Genomic DNA, 20,568 nt, shown 5'->3' on the forward strand with positions numbered 1-20,568 from the left:
GAAAATCTGGAATAATATAGAAAATGTAGAAAGGAAATAGGAAAACAAAGATGGTATGAAAAGATGCTGGCAATTAAAATAAAAAAAATCCAAAGATATGTATAAGTACATAAAGAGCAGGAGCCAAAACATATGGGTATGGTATTTGATTAGTAATTAAATTACTTGATTATTTCCTGCTTCCTATTCAAACCTGATAATCTCCTCCCTTGTTTCTTTTAACAGTTTTGGAAATATTTCAAGGACAGAAATTATAATTGTAAATAATAGAGAAGCACATCAAGATTTTCTTTTATTTTTAATATGTGTGCAACAAGAAAGAGTTAATGATTGCCAATGATAATCGCTCATGTTTCATTTTAAGTGGTTTCTTCAGATTTCTTAACTTTATTCTAAAAAGTAAAATGTTTGCGCATGATACAGTGTTTTTTATTGTCAAATTTGTTTTCAGTTTTAATATTTTTTAATGACAGGTACAGTTAATGATACAATGTTTTTATTAATTATATAATTTTAATTTTACTCTTGATTAAAAATATGGACATGCAAAACACATTGGCAGTTTATCAAATCAAGGGACTAGATTCCAGCTTGTGAAAAATGTGCATCAATGCATTTCTCAAAATAATCAGAAAGCAGTTTTCACATTGTGTTGTCTAAATTAAGTGTAATGTGAGGAATCATTTCTCATTGTCTTCTGTTGTGATGAACTGATTTTGGTGATCTCAAATCCTAGTAAAACAAACATGTATTAGAAAGTATTGCAATTCCATATGCTTTACAAAATATGTTAAATACAAGACAAATGAATTGTCACCTTGGCACTTCTAAGCTTCTCTTCCCTCGATAAATTACTGAATAAAGAAATCATTTGTTATTAATATTTCATACATAAATGTATACATTTCAACACTAATTATTGAATAAAATCTTGCTAGTTAATTTACAGATGGAAACTGGATTCAATATATAGCCAACTGTGGAAAATAATTCTTACCCATTGCACCCGAATTCATAGAACAGGAGACTAGAAGAAAAGAACAAAGTTTTAAAAATGACCTTTTATTTGCTTTAATTGTCATTAAAACTAGCAGTGTACAGGATTTCTAAAAATTCTAAATACAATGGAGTGACTGAACTAGATTTCAAAATACTACTATTTCAAATAATGATATCACATTACCTGAATACATTTTCATCGGACAAAATGTGACTATTGATCCATCTGTGGAAATGGGAGAGACGACGACGGTGTATAGATCCCCACAGTAAATCTCATTTATGTCACAGTATGTGACGTTGGTTGTGGGAGAGCAGGTAAAGTTTGCATTGTCGCTGGTAACATTTACGACATAATTCACAGAGGCAGAGGCATGCCAATAAACTCTTAAAGCATTGCTCCCTAGCCTGTAAAGTTTAACTGCAGATGGACAACAGCCACCTAATATAAAATATAAATAAAAGTTTATTAAATACATTGACCTTACAAACACTATATACACTAGTTCCTTACAATGAAATTGTTAACTGATTTTATAACCTTATTAGAACAAAACCTTCAAACATTTACTAAACTGAAATAGAAGTAGGGGAAAAACTCAGTAATAATCAAACATATTCAGTTCAAATAACTTCAAAGTTAACTATTAGAAATCACTAAACTCATAGGGTAGAAATTTGTCACAATATACTAGCAAAGAAACGTTGACATTCAATCTGAAGTTTAGCTCCACAGAATCTAATGTTGGAATGAAAAGTATAGTGGACACATGCTCCTATATCATGCATTTAGAACTGAGAACCTGGTAATGTTTGTCATTTTTTTGTCAAATTTAAAATCTGCAAAAAATTTCTAAGGCAAATAGTGTCTTGCTTTATAATGCAGTGCAAATTATGTGTAACAGACTCCTCAATATTGCCCTGACTTCTCCAGTCTAACAAAATCTATGAAACAAATAAAAATATCATGTGCAGTTCTACCGTGGCTTTTTGCATTGAAATCCTTATAGCATTTCACATAATGAATAATTTGGGAGTATGATGACTACAGACAAATGTTAAAACTAGGAGAGGGACTGTCAATCTGAATCTTTAACAAATCCATGTAAAATTTACTACATGGATGCACATCCAATCTTAGTTAATTGGTTAAATAACTTAAGGTGTAGAATGCATAGTTAATCTGACCAAAGCATTTTGCTATTTGCACTATTGCTGAAGGCCAATTTTACTCCCGGTAGAAATGCTAGATGCCTTTTTTTTTGCTTTAAGAGTAATTTACTTCCTTTAATGAGTAACTAAATTTACAGGACCTAATCAATTTTCCAGAGAAATGTTGATTTTGAAGGAAAGTGACAGAGATTGATTTTCCCTCAGAAGGACGTCTGAGCAATTTGCTGGTCCACTCACCGGACAGCCAGCAATAGCCATGTTGTGAGGACATGTTAATTTTGAGGGCCAGGCCTGTTTTGTATTGGACCAGCTGGCTGTGATGTGAAATCAAGTGTCTGGGCAGCCCACCATTCTGTGTTGCATCAATACTGGGCATCTAAGATTTCCTCCAGGCTGGAAGGGAGGTAGGTTCCCAGGGATGAGCCTCATTTCCAGGAAGGTTGACAGGGAGGTGGCTGCTTTGTGATCACATCCTTCCAGGCCCACATAAAAGATGCACATCTTTCAGGTCCTATTCAGTCACACCACCACCTAAGGCTGACCCAAACTTGTGCAGCACCTGGCGCATGGTGCACACTCCAAACATTTCAGGACAAGAATGGTGATCAAAGCCCCACTGGTGTGGTAGGACTCCAATATCAACTTTAACTGAACCCACTGCCTGTCTCTATTAGACCAGTGATGGACCCTGGGGAACAATGTTGCAATGACAATTATGAGACTGGGATCATTGACCCTCCTCCCACTGACACCCAGTTCTGAGTGCTACTGACCCTTATCTGCCATGGGTAAGAAGGGAACATTTAGCTCGGGTATGCTGACTAGAACTGCAATAAGAATAACTGCAATTGGAGCATCTTTAGGTTCAATCTCAATGAAGTCACCTGATAAGCTTTGACCTTAAGATGTGTTGCTTTTCAAGCAATATACATCTACATTGTGAATGGTGTTTGAAAATAACATCTGATTAATATAAATAGAATCTCTGTGCTCTGTACTTACTCGACGAATATCCTTGGTAGCTACACTCTGACACCATTCCAGTTTTACTAATGGCAAGTAAAGACACTGTGTAGTTGGTGCTGCAGGTTATACATCCAAGAAGGCAATGGTTTTCTCCAGTGTGGCACTTGGCTTGTCCTTTAGGTGACTCCAGGAGTGTAGTATATGACTGTGCTCCAGTTGCAGCAGTCCAGCTAACATTGGTTATCGACTGTGTTATTTGTATTACTGTGAAGCTATTAGGGCAGCAGGGTGCTTGGAAGAAGAAAAGAAAATTTACAGCTCAAGTTGCAACTTTCCACTTCTAAATATTTATCCCCCTAATATTCAATACCAGGTCAAGATGAAATTAAACATTGAAGTACAAGTGCCCAGAAATTCATCCCTAGTCAGAAGCACTGTTGAGGCATCAGAGTATTGTACATTGCCTCTGAAATTCAGCTTCATTAGACCATGGAAGGCACAGTATCACAGACCACAGTATCACCAGGGATGAATTTCTACGCAGACAAAAACTGCTTTTGTCTTCACATATTTCAGTCCAGATTAATTAATTGCTCATAAAAATGATTATGAAATGTACATACCTTTTCCTGACAAAAATCACACTAGTAATTAACTTTCTAATCTCCAAGCATGAAAGTAATTTTGGGGAATTTTAATTATTCTTTATGCTACTCAGAATAAATCTAATGAACATGTTCAACATTTGATCAGTTCTCAGTTTGTCTGGCCCTCTTGGACTTGTTTTCCTAACATTTTGTAAACACGTTCTTCCCATCAGGGCCAAGATTTTTCTCCTTCTTTCCCTTTGCTTCTCTGGGACTTGACTCATCCTGAGTTAGTATTCCCCAGCCACCAGTTTCAGTCGCCCTCTAACATTTGATTCAAGTAGTTGTTATTTGCACATGAGCTCTCGCAGATCTTTGAACTTCACTGTGGGAGAATTGTACTGTCCCTTCCTAAAACCAATATCTTGGTAGTACCTGTTAGACAGCACCTTAAATGACCCAAGAGTGTCTCTAGGGAGTTCACAGTTACTTAAAAACATTGTATTTGTTGAAATGTAGCAAAGTACAGTAACCTGTTTCTATAAAGTGTGGTCCCATATGAACAATAAATGATTTCACCGTTGTTGGTGGAGGGGCTCATATTGATCAGACACTGGGAGAACCTCGCTGGTCTTTTTCAAATAATGCTATGGAAATATATTATGCCTGTCCAAGGGGGAAGCAGGACATTAGCTAATACCCACTTTGGAAGATTTAACATTGAATTAAAAAGGCAAAGAAATTTATCCTCAATTGCTTGCCTTGAGCATGGACTATATGAGGAGGAGCTCTTCCAAAATCCAGCTACATTGACCTCACTGGAACTGAACTTTGGATACTGATACAAGCCGTGGCATTTAATCTCTTAAATGTTTAGTGCAAACTAAATCAAGGATGAATTTCCACTTCGAGCATTGCAGGATTTCTTAACTAATGCAAAATTAAATTTATGAGCGCAAATCCTGGAGTAGAGTTTGAATGTACATCCTCCCTATTCAGAGACAACAGTGCTGCCCTGAGCTATGTAGAAAGCTAACAGGAACAGAAATCCTGGCTGGATTTTCTCCTTTCATTCCCAGCAATGCTGAGACGCAACTGTTCTTTTCAGTTTACTCAATATCAACTGGGATAATGGGCCAGAGAGTTTCCTAGTCTGTGTAGTTCAGTAATTACGTAAAGCAATTGAGCCGTTAGTCATGGAATATTCAGTTACTAGTTCATACAGTACATGAAAACCACATCAGCAACAGACATTTCACGCAAACTACATCTTCCAAACACCCAAATGCTGTTTACCTGTTTCTAACGGTATGCTGTAGCTGGGTAAACTCCTTCCTTCTGGAGTAGTGGCTACTGCACTGACGGAGAATGTGGATCCACAGGGTAGGTGGGTGATTTCACAAGAACATCCAGAGCTGTTGCAGGATTTGATTTCATCCTTTCCGAAAACAGTCACATTGTACATGGCGTCAATGTTATTTTGTTGCCATGAAATATTAACAGTGGTTGGATTCATTTTTGTAATATTCAGAATTCTGGGACTGCATGGCCCTATTTAAATAATACAGCAATTTAAAATTATTCAGCTATATTTCACAATGCTTGACTTCAGTGATTACTGATTAAACTGATAGTGTGATAAATTTACAGATTTTACAACCTATATGTATGCCTAAAGGTAAAACCCATTTTCATTTGTTTTTTTTAAAATTTGCCCCTCAATTTTAAATTAACCATAACAGCAGAGTTTGAATAAACATTCTCAGGGTTATACATTTTATTTCAGATTTCCAGCATCTGGAGGACTTTACTTTTGGATCATTTTAAGAATCATATTCTACACATCACAGAATTTTTTTCTTTCAGTTAATTTGTTTATGAGACCCAAATTAAAAGTTTGAAGTGGTCTTTTGCACACATTTATATATTTACCTGTTGTGATTGACTTTCTTTGACATGAATTGTTGAATCCCCTGATATCACTGTAAGAATATATAGTAACATTGTAGTGTGTGTTGCATTTCAATCCAGATAAGGTACAGATTGTGGAAGTGTCATTACAGAACACTACTGAGCCCACATCTTGTGCTTTGGTTTCATACATTTCAGCTCCACGAACTGAATCCCATTTCACCTCAATGGTATCGCTTGAGACAAATAATGTTTTAACTTGTGTTGGACAACATGGCACTAAGGGAGAAAGAATAAACTTTAGCACAAGCAATGGCAACATGCTTTCAAAAAGTTGACAGGTACAGAGTAATAATTAGTAGAGTTTGACTGCAGTGTCACCCCATATTTACAGCACCCAAACAGGCCACTTGGCATATTAGGTCTGTGCCAAGCCAATGATTCATGCGAGTCTCAACCCTCTGACCTCATCAATTTAATTAACTGTCCCATTTTCCCTCATCTTGCATCTGTTTGGGCAATGTATTTTATTGGAAATAATTGGTAAGGTTATCTCAATGCAGATTAAAGAAATGTACATTTATAATGATAGGAAATTAAGTGCAAGCATAGAATAAGCAGACAGCAGGAGTACCATGAGCTGATAGGAGGGCCAACTGTTTTCAATGGCCAGACCTTATCATCATGCACTGACAAGCCTCAGGCTTTAAACAAATGTTAGGCTTCTGCTTGCTAGCTCTGGGCTGATGCAAGATTACTGCAGCTGACCCAGAGGTAGGTAGGACCAGGGAAGCTGTAGGATGGCAGCACCCTACGATATCCTCGTGGAGCCTGAAGCAGCACTCCAGATTGTCTATGCTTCAGAGATGCAGTTTTGTGAACCAGCTGAAATACCCACAACATATACTTTGCTCAAACTCCCACCAACTTTTATTAGTTTCCAATGTACTTTATAGGACCTTTTTATTCAGGTGGGCTCTTGGGTCACCCAGCCAAAGACCCCATTGGATGTGGTGCTGGAATGGTAACAGAGGGGTAAGTGGTGTGTATAGTGAATTCAACCGCATTTTTGTCCCATTACCATCAGATGAGTCAAATTGAAATTAGCCTTAGGTTTCGGCAAATATTTCACATTAAATCAGGGTGGTGCCTCTTTTCAATGACATGATTATAATGTGCTTTCATTCTACTTAGTTTGAAAGTCCTTTCTTCTGGGCTTAATAGTGTTGCATTTCAACTTAAAGGAAACAGACTAGCTAAATAACAAAAACAAGCGATGCAAAGATCTGTGAAACAATGGGTTTATAAGTAGCATGTTGCAATATGCTGCTAGTGTTACGTGTTAATAACTGTGGTGGTCGAAACATTTTACTCTTCAAGTGTACAATACTTTGGGGTTGTAGGACTTGGAGAATTTGATGACATTTTCCAGCTATAAGTAACTATGAATAATTACCTGTTGTGTAATTTAAAACATTGCCTGGAGGACTCTGACCAGCTTTGTTGTAGGAGAAAACACTGATAAAGTATGTGAATCCACATTCTGACTGGAAGTAACATCTTTTAAGTGTAGTGTTACAGGTAACCTCCAGGCCATCATCCCTTTTCACAAAAGCAGTGTAGTAATCAGTCAGGGAGGATTGGGACCAGGATACAGTTAAGTTGCCAGGATGCATCTCCTGAACTTTAATGTCATGTGGACTACAAGGTACTGCAACAAAAAAGTAACACGAAAGTCTCTTTAAAAAATACTCAAAACATTTCATGTCCATAAATAAAATTACAATACATTCAAAGAATAATGTGAACTATTATTCAACCCATTGCTTGAGAATGGAATAGATGAGTAATCTCGCTTCATTCCTGCCAATCTGATTTATAATGCCATTGTTTCATTGGAGGCTGAGGACTCTGCCAGATTCAGGCAAAAGCCCAATGGACAAAAACAGATTGGGGTCCTGCATCAACAACAAGACTCTGACACCACTTCAACAGGATAGAATTGCTTAATGCACCTCCCTGATGGAGGCACCCTTAATATTCCCAGCTCACCAACTCAAGTATCATTTTCAGTTTGCTTTCCAATAGAGACATATTTGTCCAAACTCAGAAAGAAAGAAGGGAAAATCCATTACCCATTTTCTTTATACTGTATGCACAGGGGATGGATTTCTTTTCTGCAATAATTTTACTTCCGGTAGAAAAAAATAAGGCAACATGTCAACTTTTATTTTGTTTACTTTTTTTTCTAAAGTTGACAGAAGGGCATTACACCATCAGTATTTGCAAGTAAGTCAGGTAAAGTGTTTCACTGATGCCAGTGACAGACATTGGTGTAGGAGAAGATTTCAACCACCTCTTCTACAACGAAATACATTGGTGAACATTGTGTTGGTATCTATATGGAGATGACATAGCAACTGGCTTGTGTGAGGAGAATGTAATGATTAAAGAAACCCTAATACTGAAAGTATAAGGAGTATTGAGAGTGCCAAAGAGCAAACCAAGGTTTTGTAGATCCCAAGATATCCTCCAAAACCCCAAAATCATACTAATCTGAAACATCTACAGTATATTCAAGAGTTGAGTCTTTACTTTGAAGAGATGACCATTTCTGACCAACATCTCAAATGAAGTATTATCATCTATTTGAGAATGGTTTGGGCCAAGAGGTTACTTATTTAACTTGAAACTATGGGTATTTAATTTTCTTATGGTTTCAGCGACCGAGGTATTTGTTGGATCCACACCCCTAATTCCTTGTTTGTGGAAATACCCATGTGGAAATTTTCACCTTATTGATGAAGGAGGTCAACTGAGAAGGCAAAAAATAGGGAGGAAAAAACATTCAATAGGCAGATTCTTTTTTAGAGTATATGTTTTGATAAATGTTTATTTCCAAATGATGATAAATCTTAATTGTACAAATTAGGTGGTTTACAGATTGCCAACACTGTAATTGTTAAGGAATTGGAAGTTAGTGATAATGAATGTGAAAGAAAAAGATACAACTCAGCTTCGATTTCATTGAAAATAGTTAGCAGATTATTTTTCACTGCACCTGGGTACTTACCACTTGTAAACTCGGTAGGATTTGCAGGGTCAGAAGGTCCCGCTTCATTAAAGGCGACAACAGTGACATTGTATTGTATGCCACACTGGATAGGAGAGATGACACAGGATGTGGATTTTGATGTGCAGTTCTGGGCAACATTGCGAGATTTCTCAATGGGTACAGCAAGATAATCTGTTGAGCCTTCCGAGGCATTCCAAGTAACAACAACTCCCAGAGATTTACTCATTGAATCACTGGTGAGAACTACACGAACAGCTTGTGGAGCAAATGGTCCTGAAATAAAACATTTGAGTAAATTAACTGAAGTTTCTGAAAATTAATCATAATTTCAGTGAAACAGCCTTTTTGATTTCGTTTCCTGATTGTGTGGTATTTGTAAAATCATTCGCATTTTAAAAATTCTGTTAATTTAACAAATCTGTAACAACTTGCCTTTGTACTTTGAACATGAGGTAACTCACAGGAGTATTATCAATTTCACACCAATCTACATCAGTAATTGTTGGGATAGATGTACAAAAGCATGGTTATGGAGTTAAATTCTAAGCTGCATCTTAAGAGAGGAAAGACGGGGAGATTAATGAAGGGAATTCCAAAGATTAGGGCTTGGCATAGCACTAAACTCTACTATCCATGTCCTAACTTGTACTAATTCCCATTTGACCATCACTCTACACTTGACAACCTGCATTGGCTCCCAGTTAAGCAAAGTCTCATTTTTTGCTTTCAAATCCTGCTTCCTATCTTTTGTAAAATTGCATGAATCAAATATGCTAGTGTTCTTAATGCCTATTTAGTATATTAATCATGGCATAATTAACGATGGTGGAAGAAAAATTAAATTTGTATGATCAAGAGGCCAATAGTAGAAGATTGCAGATGTCTTGTTGGACCTACTTTGTTTAGCAGGGTATGCCCACACACATTCAGTTCCTTTCTTATCCGCCAAGTCATGTGAGCAAATCTAAAATGGTTTTTCTTCTTGCACCATCACCATTGATGCCCTGCAAGAATCCATAATTGATTCCCTTTCATTTCCCATTTAAAATCTTTTCCGGAGCAACATCAGCCAAAAACAGTGTTGATTTCCGCATATGCATTTTTGATGCCCAGCTTTATCTTAAATCCCCATCACTTGACTCTTTGGCTGTCTCTAAACTGTCTGACTGTCCAACATCCAGTACTGAATGAGCCAAAATTTGCTCCAACTAGATCTTGTGAAGATTGAAGCTATTGTCATCAGCCCCCATCTTTCCCTCACCATCTGTCCTCTTGTTATGAGTCAGAAACCAAACCAAACCATTTGCAAAGCTGTTGCTTTATTTGCTGTACTGCTGATTTCCATCTTATAGAGTCATACAGCACAAGAAAAGGTCCTTCGGCCCAACTTGTACATGCTGACCGAGATGCTCATCTATGCTAACCCCATTTTCTTGCATTTGGCCTATATCCCTCTATTCGTTTCCCATCCATGTACCTGTCCAAATGTTTTTCTTTAAACACTATGATTCTACTTGCCCCTACCACCTTCTCTGGCAGCTTGTTCCATATACCCACCACTCTGTAAAAAAAAACTTGCACCTCAGATCCCTTTTAAATGTTTCCCCTCTCACCTGAAACCCATGTCCTCTAGTTTTAAACTCCCCTGCCCTTGGAAAAAGACTGATTATCTATCCCATCCATGTCCCTCAATTTTATAAACCTCTGTAAGGTCACCACTCAGTGTCCCGTGCTTCAGTGAGAACAATCCCAGCCTACTCAATCTCTCCTTGTAACTAAAGCCCTCCATTTCATGCAACATCTTGTTCTACCACATCCTTTCTATACTGTCATTGACCAGAACTGCACACAGTATTTCAAGTGTGACCTAACCAATGATAGTGCCACATGATGTCCCAGTTCTTATACTCAGTACTCCTGCCTATGAAGGAAAGCAAGCTAAACGCTGTCTTCACTACCTTATCCACCTGTGTTGCCATTTTCAGGGAGGTATGAATTTGCATTCCGAGGTCCCACAAATGTTTCTAAGGTCTCTGATGTTTACTGTATATGTCTAGCCAGTATTAGATAACCTGAAGTGCATTACCTCGCACTTGTCTGGAATAAATTCCAGCTGCCACTGCTCAATTTCCTTTGTTAACCTAGGTTCCCTAACTTTACTGTCTATGCTTCTTGCTCTTATAGGGACATGCTGACTCAGAACTCTTACTATTTCACTTTTAAACACCTCCCACTTATCAGATATTCTTTTTCCCTCTAGCAGCTATTCCCAATCTACTTTCACCAGGCCTGTCTTACACTATTAAAATCAGCCCTCCCCCAATTTAAGACCTTAACTCTGGATTCAACCTTACCCTTTTCCAATGACTACCTTAAAGCTTACCAAATTGTGGTCACTGTTCGCAAAGTGTACCTCCACACACACTTCCACCACTTGCCCATCCTCATTCTTTCAAAATAAGGTCGAGTACAGCTCTCTCCCTTCTAGGATTCTTTACATACTGCTTTAAAAACTCTTCCTGGATGCATTTAACAAATTCCATCCCATTTAGGCCCCATACATTAAGATAATCCCAATCAACTTCGGGAAAGTTAAAATCACCCTCTACTACAACCCAATTATTCTTACATCCTACTACTATTGTTCTACATGCTTGTTCTTCCAAATCACATTCACTATTTGGAGGCCTAGAGTATAATCCCTTCAAAGAGATTGCCCTTTTCTTATTTCTAATTTCTACCTCTATAGCTTCATTTGCCAATTCCTCCAGGATATCCTTCTTGAGTACCACTGTAATGCCCTCCATGATCAGTAGTGCAACACCTCCTCCCCCTTTTGGAACCCTGCCTGTCACATCTGTGAACAATATACCCAGGAACATCGAGCTGCCATTCCTGCCTTTCCCTCCAACGTGCTTCCGTGATTGCCACAATATCATAATCCCACACTCTCAACTCATCAATCTTACCAGCAAGGCTCCTAGCATTAAAGTAAATCAACTGAACGCACTGGCCCTCATATGCTCCCCCACCCACCTCTGACTGCTCTGCCCACTAGACTTGCTGATTTACTGTATATGTCTCTCTCTCTCTCCCTATGACTACATTGTCCTTTTGGGGGCCACCCCCCCGCATCACAAGTTTAAACCTCCCTACCAGGATATCAGTCCCCCTTCAGTTTAGGTGTAACTTGTCCTTGTACAGGTTGACCTGCCCCAAAAGAGGTTCCTATTATCCAGATATGTGAAGCCCTTCCCCCTGCACCAGCTCCTTAGCCACGTATTTAGCTGTTCTATCTTCATGTTCCTGAAGTCACTACCTCATGGCACGGGGAGTAATCCTGAGGTTACTACCTTAGAGGTCCTACTTTTCTGCCTATGTCCTTAGTACCAACATGGACCACGACTTGTGCTGCACACCCTCCCCTTTCAGAATTTTCTGCATCCACTCAGTGACGTCCTTTATCCTGGCACCAGGGACGCAACACCCCATCCTGGAGTCATGCTCGCAGCCACAGAAACATCTGTCTGACACCTTGACTATCGAGTCCCCTATCACTAATACTCTTCGAGTCTTTGACCTTCCCTTCTGACTGACAGTGCCAGTCCTAGTGCTACTGATCTCACTCCTGCTGTTTTCCCCCCTGAGGCCATTCCCCTCCCCCCCCCGTTAACAGTATCTAAAATGCTATACTTGTCCAACTTTTACATTGTTTCGGAAACACACTGCTTCGGGTTACTTCCTGCTAAAACACTCAGCCATGTCTTTGTTATGTCTAGGCTTGACAACTCCAATGTATTCCTGTCTGACTTTTCTTAATCCACCCACTGTAAACTTGGCATCATTCAGACATCTACTTCTGTGTTCTAATTTGTACCAGATACTGTTCACCCATCACCCAGCATGCTGACATATATTAATCAACACCCTGATGATAAAATGCTCATCTTTGATTTCAACTTCCTCCATGTTTCTTCCCTCCCTATTTCTTGCTGTAAAATAGAAAACATCAATTTCACAATTCCTGTCAATGCCTGTTCAGCTAACAAAAGACTTTTAAAATGTGGTGTTTCCTCAGAAGAATGATTCATAGAATTAAAAGCAAGAGTTTATTGGTCTTCCATTACCAAAACAAACTAAATATTAAAAATATTCCATATAAAATTTCCCAGAATTAAATAAACATAAACCTTACAATAGTGAATTATAGAGTTCCTGATGAAAAAGTACTTGTGAATATGTTAAAAATAGAAGTTTGTCTCTTACTTGTCACTTGTTCTTTCATCTTATCATCTCCAGATATTCCATTGGCATCCAAAGCATATGCCTTTATAGTGTACCAAGTGCCTGGGTTCAAGTCAGCGAATGTTGCATTGGTAGAAGTTGTGGTCTTTTTAATTTTGTTGCCCACAGCATCTGACCTGATGATAATGAAGCTGTACCTCACTGCTTGGGGCACAGGTTCCAAACTGACCATTATGGTATGAAAGTTTGGGGAAGATGAGTGGATGACTGGGGCATCTAAAACTGTAAACACATAGTTGTTCTTAGAAGTCATAATAATAGACAAAACATTTTAATCAATATGTAGCAAAACTTGGAATGTAATCCTCACTTATTAAATATTAACTCTAAAAAGATTCATCAACTAAGCTAACTTTTATTATGATTATTTATTTCACCTCAGCTCTGTGGTTTATGATCCTACAATAACATTAATTGAAAATAGTCAGTTTTTAAAAATTTTAAATTATTTTAAAATTAGAATGTACTGAATTCGTATCAGATTTTATGTTGCACAATTAAAGCCGTTTTTACAAAAAAACAATGAACCAGGTCACAACGAATCTTCATTGAAAATGTCTATTGAGTTCCAATTAAGTTTGTGATTTCTATACATAATATAATCTATATTAAATAGCTTCCACTTAAAATTTGGAACTTTGCTGTCAGACTATGTGTCAAGGCAACCTGAAGACTTGAAGCAGGCTTTAATTTCCAAGGCCATCTGCTGTTTACACTAGTAGAAAATGTATGAGAATTGCTTGCATATGAGAGTCAGCACTGTCTTGCAGCACAATAGGTACTCCTTGCTTGACTCCACCCTACTGAAGATTCTGTAAAGATACCTGTTCTTGTTTCTACAGGCAGTGATGGCTGACTGTTTCCTCCAGGATTTAAAGACTGCACAGAGATGATGTATGAAGTATGTGGCTGGAGACCGGTCAGGGTTCCTGAAGAATCATTGACAATGATTTTAGTGATCGAATTGCCAGCTTTGGCTTTCAAGACATAGCCTGTGGCTTTCGGAACTGCTGACCAATTCACAGTAATGCTATTGCTGGTCTTTGAATAAGCCTTTATGTTCGAAGGGATATCAGGAGCTATAAAAAACAAAATGAGAGTTAATTCAGAATATTTCTTCCAATACATTTGCCAATATAAATGATAAATATTTCATTTTCGTAAACAGATGTTCCTCGATTTCAGTGTCTTTGTGGCAACAATTTCCTTGCATCATCTTTATATCAATAGGCTATTTTTTGGTTCTGTCATCAAATGATTTAGTAATGAATGAGCTGATTGCTCTCGCTAATTCACCCAACCTAATGTTGAAGCAAGACGTGATATTATCATGTACAAAATGAGCAATATTCTGATTTTCATCTCCCAGCAGAAAATGATGCATTGGTTGTTTCACTCTGACATGATCAGAAAATCCTGGACATTGGACTTTCGGTTTTCAGATCTGCATTAGAGGACATTTGATTCAGTCCATTGAATGGTTAACCAACTCCTTCCCTGATATTTTAAACTGCCCTCAGCGTAATGGAGACTTTGGTAATTTGGAAGACTAGAGGATCTTGGATTGTCCTGGTGAGAGCAGAGGAGGTGAAAGAAATATTTAATGAAAGTATTCAGTATTCCCAGGGGATTTTTGATAGACCAAATAAGGAGACACTGTTTCTACCAGCAGGAGATTTGGTAACCAGAGGACATTCTATTAATATAACTGGTATAAAGACAAATAGGAGAAGGAGGTTATTTTAAGACTGTGATTTGAATGGTGCTGTTTGAGAGAGCTGTGGATTCAATAGTACTTCCAAGAAGTCTTATTCTTCACCTGAAAAGGAGAAATTTGTAGGATTATGAGAAAAAGAAGAGTGGTTGGACCAATTGGTAGCTCTTTCAAAGTGCTGGCAGAAGTTTGATGGGTTGAATGGTATCATATGTTGTTTGATTCTTTATTTGCAGGTTACATTTAACAAACTGCAAATAATTGGGGAGGTCAGAAAGGGGAAGATTTTCTCTGTTGATTGTATTCAACATTTAAATAATTCCTACCTTGTGGCAAAACAGTCAAACTACCCTGTACTCCTTTGAACAGTGCCGTTGGGATTTTATATCTCCAGATGTAAAGAAAGGCGGTGACTTAGTTTAGCATCATAGCTTTAGCACTATTTCCCCATCTTCCTGAAATTTGTACTCATGTGCAAGTTAATCCCATGACTTTCTAGCTCAGAATTGACTGCTAGCAATTATGTAAAAACACACACCTTAAAAGGCAATAAAGTGTGAAGATAATGGGTACCTACTTGGGATTGATCATGCCCTTTGGTTGCTAAGAGTGTTGTTTGGATCAAAATGGCTTCTGATGGGTGCAAGAATGGTGCTGGATGCCACCTTGGTAAAGGACAACAAAAGGCATCCTGTACTTGAAGCAAACATTAGTATACTTACACATGAAAATACATGGTCCAAGGCCCATCTCTGGTCTCTGGTGTGACTCTGGCATGCAGCGTGGTAGCCAGTGCCAGGACTGTTTGAGCCTTAACAAACTAGCTCTAAGCACCATTTAAGTAAATAAAGTGAAGTACTTGGTGTAAGCATTGCCGCCCCCAGTTCTAAGAACTTTACTTCTGATTCCAGACTCCCGTGAATTCTCCGTGACCCTGCTCCAACCAGCATTCTTGAACCCATGATCTTCTGAGCGATCATAATTAGCAGGAGTCTCCTCTCTCCAGCAAAGCTCCTGAGGTCTGCAATCTTCCTATCAAATCCCCTCATGAAACCAGATGATGGATGTCCATGTTTCCCCCCTAGATCCTACAAACTAACCCAATCAAAAGGAGCAAAATATCAATGGAGACTCCCACCCTGTCCCCCACTATAAAATGTTGAGGATGTTAGGGGCCAGGGGCTAAAATCCAAGATCCACGACCACCCACCACCTTCAATTTGAGCTTGATTTGTTAACATTTGTGAGTAAGCTTCCAAAATCAGACACATACGTGTTTCTTGGCCAATTTTAAAGGTTTAAAAATTCCAAAAGTTGAGCTAGACAAGTGTTTAAGCCTGCATACAGATCTGTGCTTTCATCTGACTATTGAGCTTTCATGGTTTTTAAATGGTACTTCTGGTGCAATGACAACCTTATTCCCAGGAAACCTTTTTGGATTCTAAGATCAAGCCTCCAGTCACAATTGTATCCTGCAGTTTACTGTTGATCCAAAAAGCAATATCAGCAACTTACAATTGCATAGAGCCTTAACAAAAATTAAATCACAATTGACTCCCAAATAGAGTAATCAGAAAAAAACAACCATGAGGGATTCAAAGCTTGATGAAAAGTACATTTTAAAGAGGTATAATCATTCAGGCTATGAAATTTTCTGAAATGCCCCTTAAAACCCCATTTTAGAGGAGGCAGTAGAGTCTTCATAATAAATAATTAATCACCTCCACTAAACTAGTGCGAGTGGACTTCAGCAGTATAAGTTTAAAGTTTCAAGCAATAATACATTACAGTTTAATTTTGTGGCTTAAATAATGAATAATATTCCATAGCTCAGAAATTAGTATTATCTATATAAATGGGCAATCATTTTGGTTTGTTTTCAAATTTCTGCCATTTCTGCAAGTTTACTAACTTTTTTAAAATAACTAGGTTAATATTTGTATTAAATGAGGAAATAGGGAAATCCGACACAAATTTTCAAATGGTTTGTAAATAATTATCACAAACTATAACTTCTATATTTAATACTGAATTTCGTTACTTTTTTTGAAAAAGGAGAATTGAAAATCACAATGACAACAAAATAAGTCATAATTAAAATATTTTGGACCATAATTTTCTGTAAGAGTAAACTGAAATAGTATCTGTTTTCATTTACCCTTTTCTTTGTATGTTTAAGCTTTTTACCTATTGAATGAAAGTTACTAAAATTAAAAACTGATAGCACTAAAGTGAGACAAATATGCTGTCTTGTCCTGAGGTGAGGGAGAGGTAACTTCACAATCTTCAATCTGATTTGTGAGGGTCAACTGTATCTGACCCTCACAAATCAGATCGAAGATTGTGAAGTTAACTTGTTGAACTCAATGTCAAATCCGATAAGGTAATTGAAATTAAAAGTGGCAAAGAAAGATTGGATTAAGAATGAATGAAAGTAAAGTTGAAAAAAATTATTTTCATACCTCTAACAATTAAAACTTGACGGAATGAGAATTAGTATTACTTATTTAGTACTCGGAGGTTGATTGGCAGTAAGTAACACATATATCACAGTTACAAGGGCGTTTAAACTGACAGGGCAACTTTCTGCGGGAAATTTAGTTCATTTCCACCTGAAAAATTGAACAAATCCAAGTCTTTCAAACCTGTTCATGGTGCTCATGGCAAGACAAAAACGGTATTCACTAAAGTAAAGGAAGTGCAGCTCAGTTTTGAGGTTTCCACGTTTATCCTTCCATCTGTCCTCCCCTGAAGTTGCTGTATCGTTGGCGCATAAGTAATAGCGACTGTCATCGATCTCGCCTTTGCGGTGACAGTAAATTACGGGGATGGTCCAATGAATTTGAAGGAGTGAAATATAATTTTGTAAATCTCACCTGTCTGGTGTTGTGTTTGAGCTTCAGCCAGTACGTTCCCGCTCGAGTCAAGAACCTCTACTCTGACATTGTACTGAGTTGCAGGTAACAAGTTGGTTACAGTGCCGAGGACAAATCGATTGTTGAAGTGAACAAACACGGGCTGTCCCGTGGCTGTATTGGAGGCTGCAGAAAGCTTGTAGGAATGTGCTCCCACGTATTTGCTCCAGCGAGCTGAAATGCTCCTGGAGGTCACGGTGTAAATCGTTAGGGTGAAATCTTGAAAAGGAAGGACACAGATTAATGAGCGTGTTTGTGTAAACCGGACGCGGATTTGTGCATGTGTAAATCAGCGTGTGCATTATACTGCAAGTAACATTTCTGATGGCCGTGTATATTTCTTTTCAGTCCTTAAGCCTGTCCTTTTAAAATATACCACGGACAAAGCGACATTTTTCGTTTGTAGCCGGAGCACCGTGCGATTTCATGCAATTTATCCACTCTTTATAGAAACCCGTCCCATTAGGCAGCAATAATTATGATTATCCATTGAAAGAAGAATCGTCTTACCCATGCTTGCCAAGGACATCTGCAAAAAGATGAATAGAGTAAGGGCACAGTATTCATGATATTACTTTCATTTTCCTAATACGCCCCGAGGAATGTAACAGGTAAGATCAATACACGGCAATGGAATCTCGTTTTCTTTTTTAACAAACATATTCCTGCTATCTCCCTTCCACTCAAAAGAGATCAGGCACAAAATCGTGACAACAGGATGGCGCATTTTTTCGCGAGTTTTAACCTTGTCACCGCTTTTACCATAGGATGTAAATATCACATTTCTATTTCAATTTTCCTTTTTGAATCTCTCCATTGATTCAGAGCTCAAGCCTAGGGGACGCTGACAACTATTGAAAGAGCCACTGTTCTAATGAGCAGCATCTATCCAACAGGGTCCCTTTTGATAGTCAACTGTTTGAGACATCCAAGTACATTAACATTTAAAGTTCTTAGCGGTCCTTTCATTTCAAAAACTAATTATTATTGGAATATTAAAGCAATTTCATCCACATATAACAGAGGTGTTGTCAGAAAACTATACCAATTGGATAGTTGGCAAAGTAACTTTATTTAACGAAACTTGAAACGTATCTTTCTGATGTGCACACGCTTTTAACTCACGTTTGCAATGCAGACAAGCAGCACATAAGTCAATCCTCCAATGCCATTGTTTGATAGATTTCCCCAAACATCAGTTTGGAATCAGGTTTGTGCAAAGGCGGCGTACAGTTTCACTGTGGACAAACATCCGAGATATCACTTATACGGAGCTGCCTTACTGCTCGAAATGACTATAAATCCTGAACTCTGACACCGCCCCTTTTATGCAACCTAAACCAATGACACACCGCAGTCCGACTTTGGTATTTGCAGCTATTTGCCTAATTACAGTCCTACATCTTTAACAGGGGCTGGCCACACCTCATTTTGTGGAGCAAAATCCTGAAGCTCTGAAGCGAAATACTCTCTGAGACTGAAAGGTCAAGCCTAATTTTGCGCACAGCTTGCTTAAGTCAATTGTCAGTCTTGGCAATATATTTGAAGATGAAACTACCTGAGGCATCTGTTCTCAAATCATTTGCAGGTTGAATTCCAGCGAAGTAAATCTCTGATGTCCCCAGTGTCCATCTAATAAAGGGTTACAGATAGTATGCTCAGCTGGTAGCACTCTTGCCACAGAATCAGAAGACTGTGGGTTCAAGGCCTTCTCCAGAAATATTAGCATATCAAGGGAGCACAGTGGTGTTAAAGGCAACATCTTTCAGAGACACTTAGCCAAGGCCCTGTCTGTTCTCTCAGGTGGATGTGAAAGATCTTCTGTTCTTCATTTACTTTTTTTCTCCCCAAATAAGAAGAAGATGGGAAAGATTAGCTACGACCCCATGCGTCATAGATGTCAAAAGAAAGCAGCACCCACACTCTGTCTCACCATTGAGCAATGTGTACCATCATTACCACCATGCCGGGACGTGCAACAAAAATTGGCGGGAGCGGATTGGAAGGTGAAGCAGAAACTGGGACTGTGGGAACGACGCTCCCTATCGATAACCGGGAAGAACCTGGTCATCAGGTGTGAGGTGCTCTCTGGGCTGCTGTACTTGGCGCAGGTGTGGCCTGTTCCTCACTCCTCCGGCTTGGAAATCACCTGCGCCGTTTTCCGGTTTGTCTGGGGATCCAAGATGGAGTGGGTCTGACGGGTCACCATGCATAAGTCCCTGGACAATGGGGGTAAAGGTGTCCCCAATGTCACCCTCATGCTAATGACCACCTTCGTCTGTGGCTGCATCGGGATCTGCGTGGAACCCAAGTACATGGGCACCAAGTGTCACTACGTACCGAGGTTCTACCTGTCCCGGCTGTTGCGAAGGATGGGCCTGGCCCCGTGGCCACATGGCGTCCCAGTCAGCTGGATGTTGCCGCACTACCTGTCCTTCGTGGGAAAAGTTCTTCCAGACCAATCCCTTGAAACCATACGTCCATCAGGCAGTGGTCAGCACAGAACATCCTGCAGACACTGCAGGAGAAGGACTCGATGGACACCATGGGGTGGTTCCCTGAGCAAACTGTCCAGACCATCTGGCAGAATGCCTCATTGCCAGAACTCACCAACAAGCACCAAGACCTCGCTTGGCTGGCGGTGAGAGGGGCCCTCCCAGTAAGATCCATCCTGCAAGGTTGGGGCATTACCCCCAGCGCGCGCTGCCCCCGGGAGGACTGCGCTGGGACAAGATGGTTACCCACCTCTTTGTGGGCTGTGGGTTTGCGAGGAGGGTGTGGCGAAAGATGCAGGGGTCCTTGTCACGTTTCATCTCCAGCAGCAGCGTAACAGAGGATTCTCTGATCTATGGGCTGTTCCTGGGGTACACACCACAGAGACGGACATCAACTGCTGCTGGAAGGTCATCAACTCGGTGAAAG

The 20,568-nt window shown here is 39.1% G+C and overlaps 1 protein-coding gene across 1 annotated transcript; it reads right to left on the bottom strand.

Moving 5' to 3' along the window:
* Positions 1-343: 343 nt before the first annotated feature.
* Positions 344-18,907, bottom strand: LOC127568501 (fibronectin type III domain-containing protein 7-like). The gene is made up of 14 exons (XM_052012329.1): positions 18,772-18,907; positions 18,157-18,175; positions 17,608-17,865; positions 13,842-14,096; positions 12,979-13,239; positions 8,710-8,985; positions 7,093-7,347; positions 5,658-5,915; positions 5,022-5,276; positions 3,175-3,429; positions 1,184-1,441; positions 998-1,027; positions 818-854; positions 344-732 (listed from the first exon to the last, which is right to left on the bottom strand). The coding sequence occupies exons 2-14, from the start codon at positions 18,173-18,175 to the stop codon at positions 726-728; spliced, it is 2,424 nt and encodes an 807-aa protein (XP_051868289.1). The 5' UTR covers positions 18,772-18,907; the 3' UTR covers positions 344-725.
* Between the last annotated feature and the right edge of the window lie 1,661 nt (positions 18,908-20,568).

Source organism: Pristis pectinata, chromosome 3 (assembly GCF_009764475.1).
Source record: "Pristis pectinata isolate sPriPec2 chromosome 3, sPriPec2.1.pri, whole genome shotgun sequence".
Classification (NCBI taxonomy): domain Eukaryota; kingdom Metazoa; phylum Chordata; class Chondrichthyes; order Rhinopristiformes; family Pristidae; genus Pristis; species Pristis pectinata.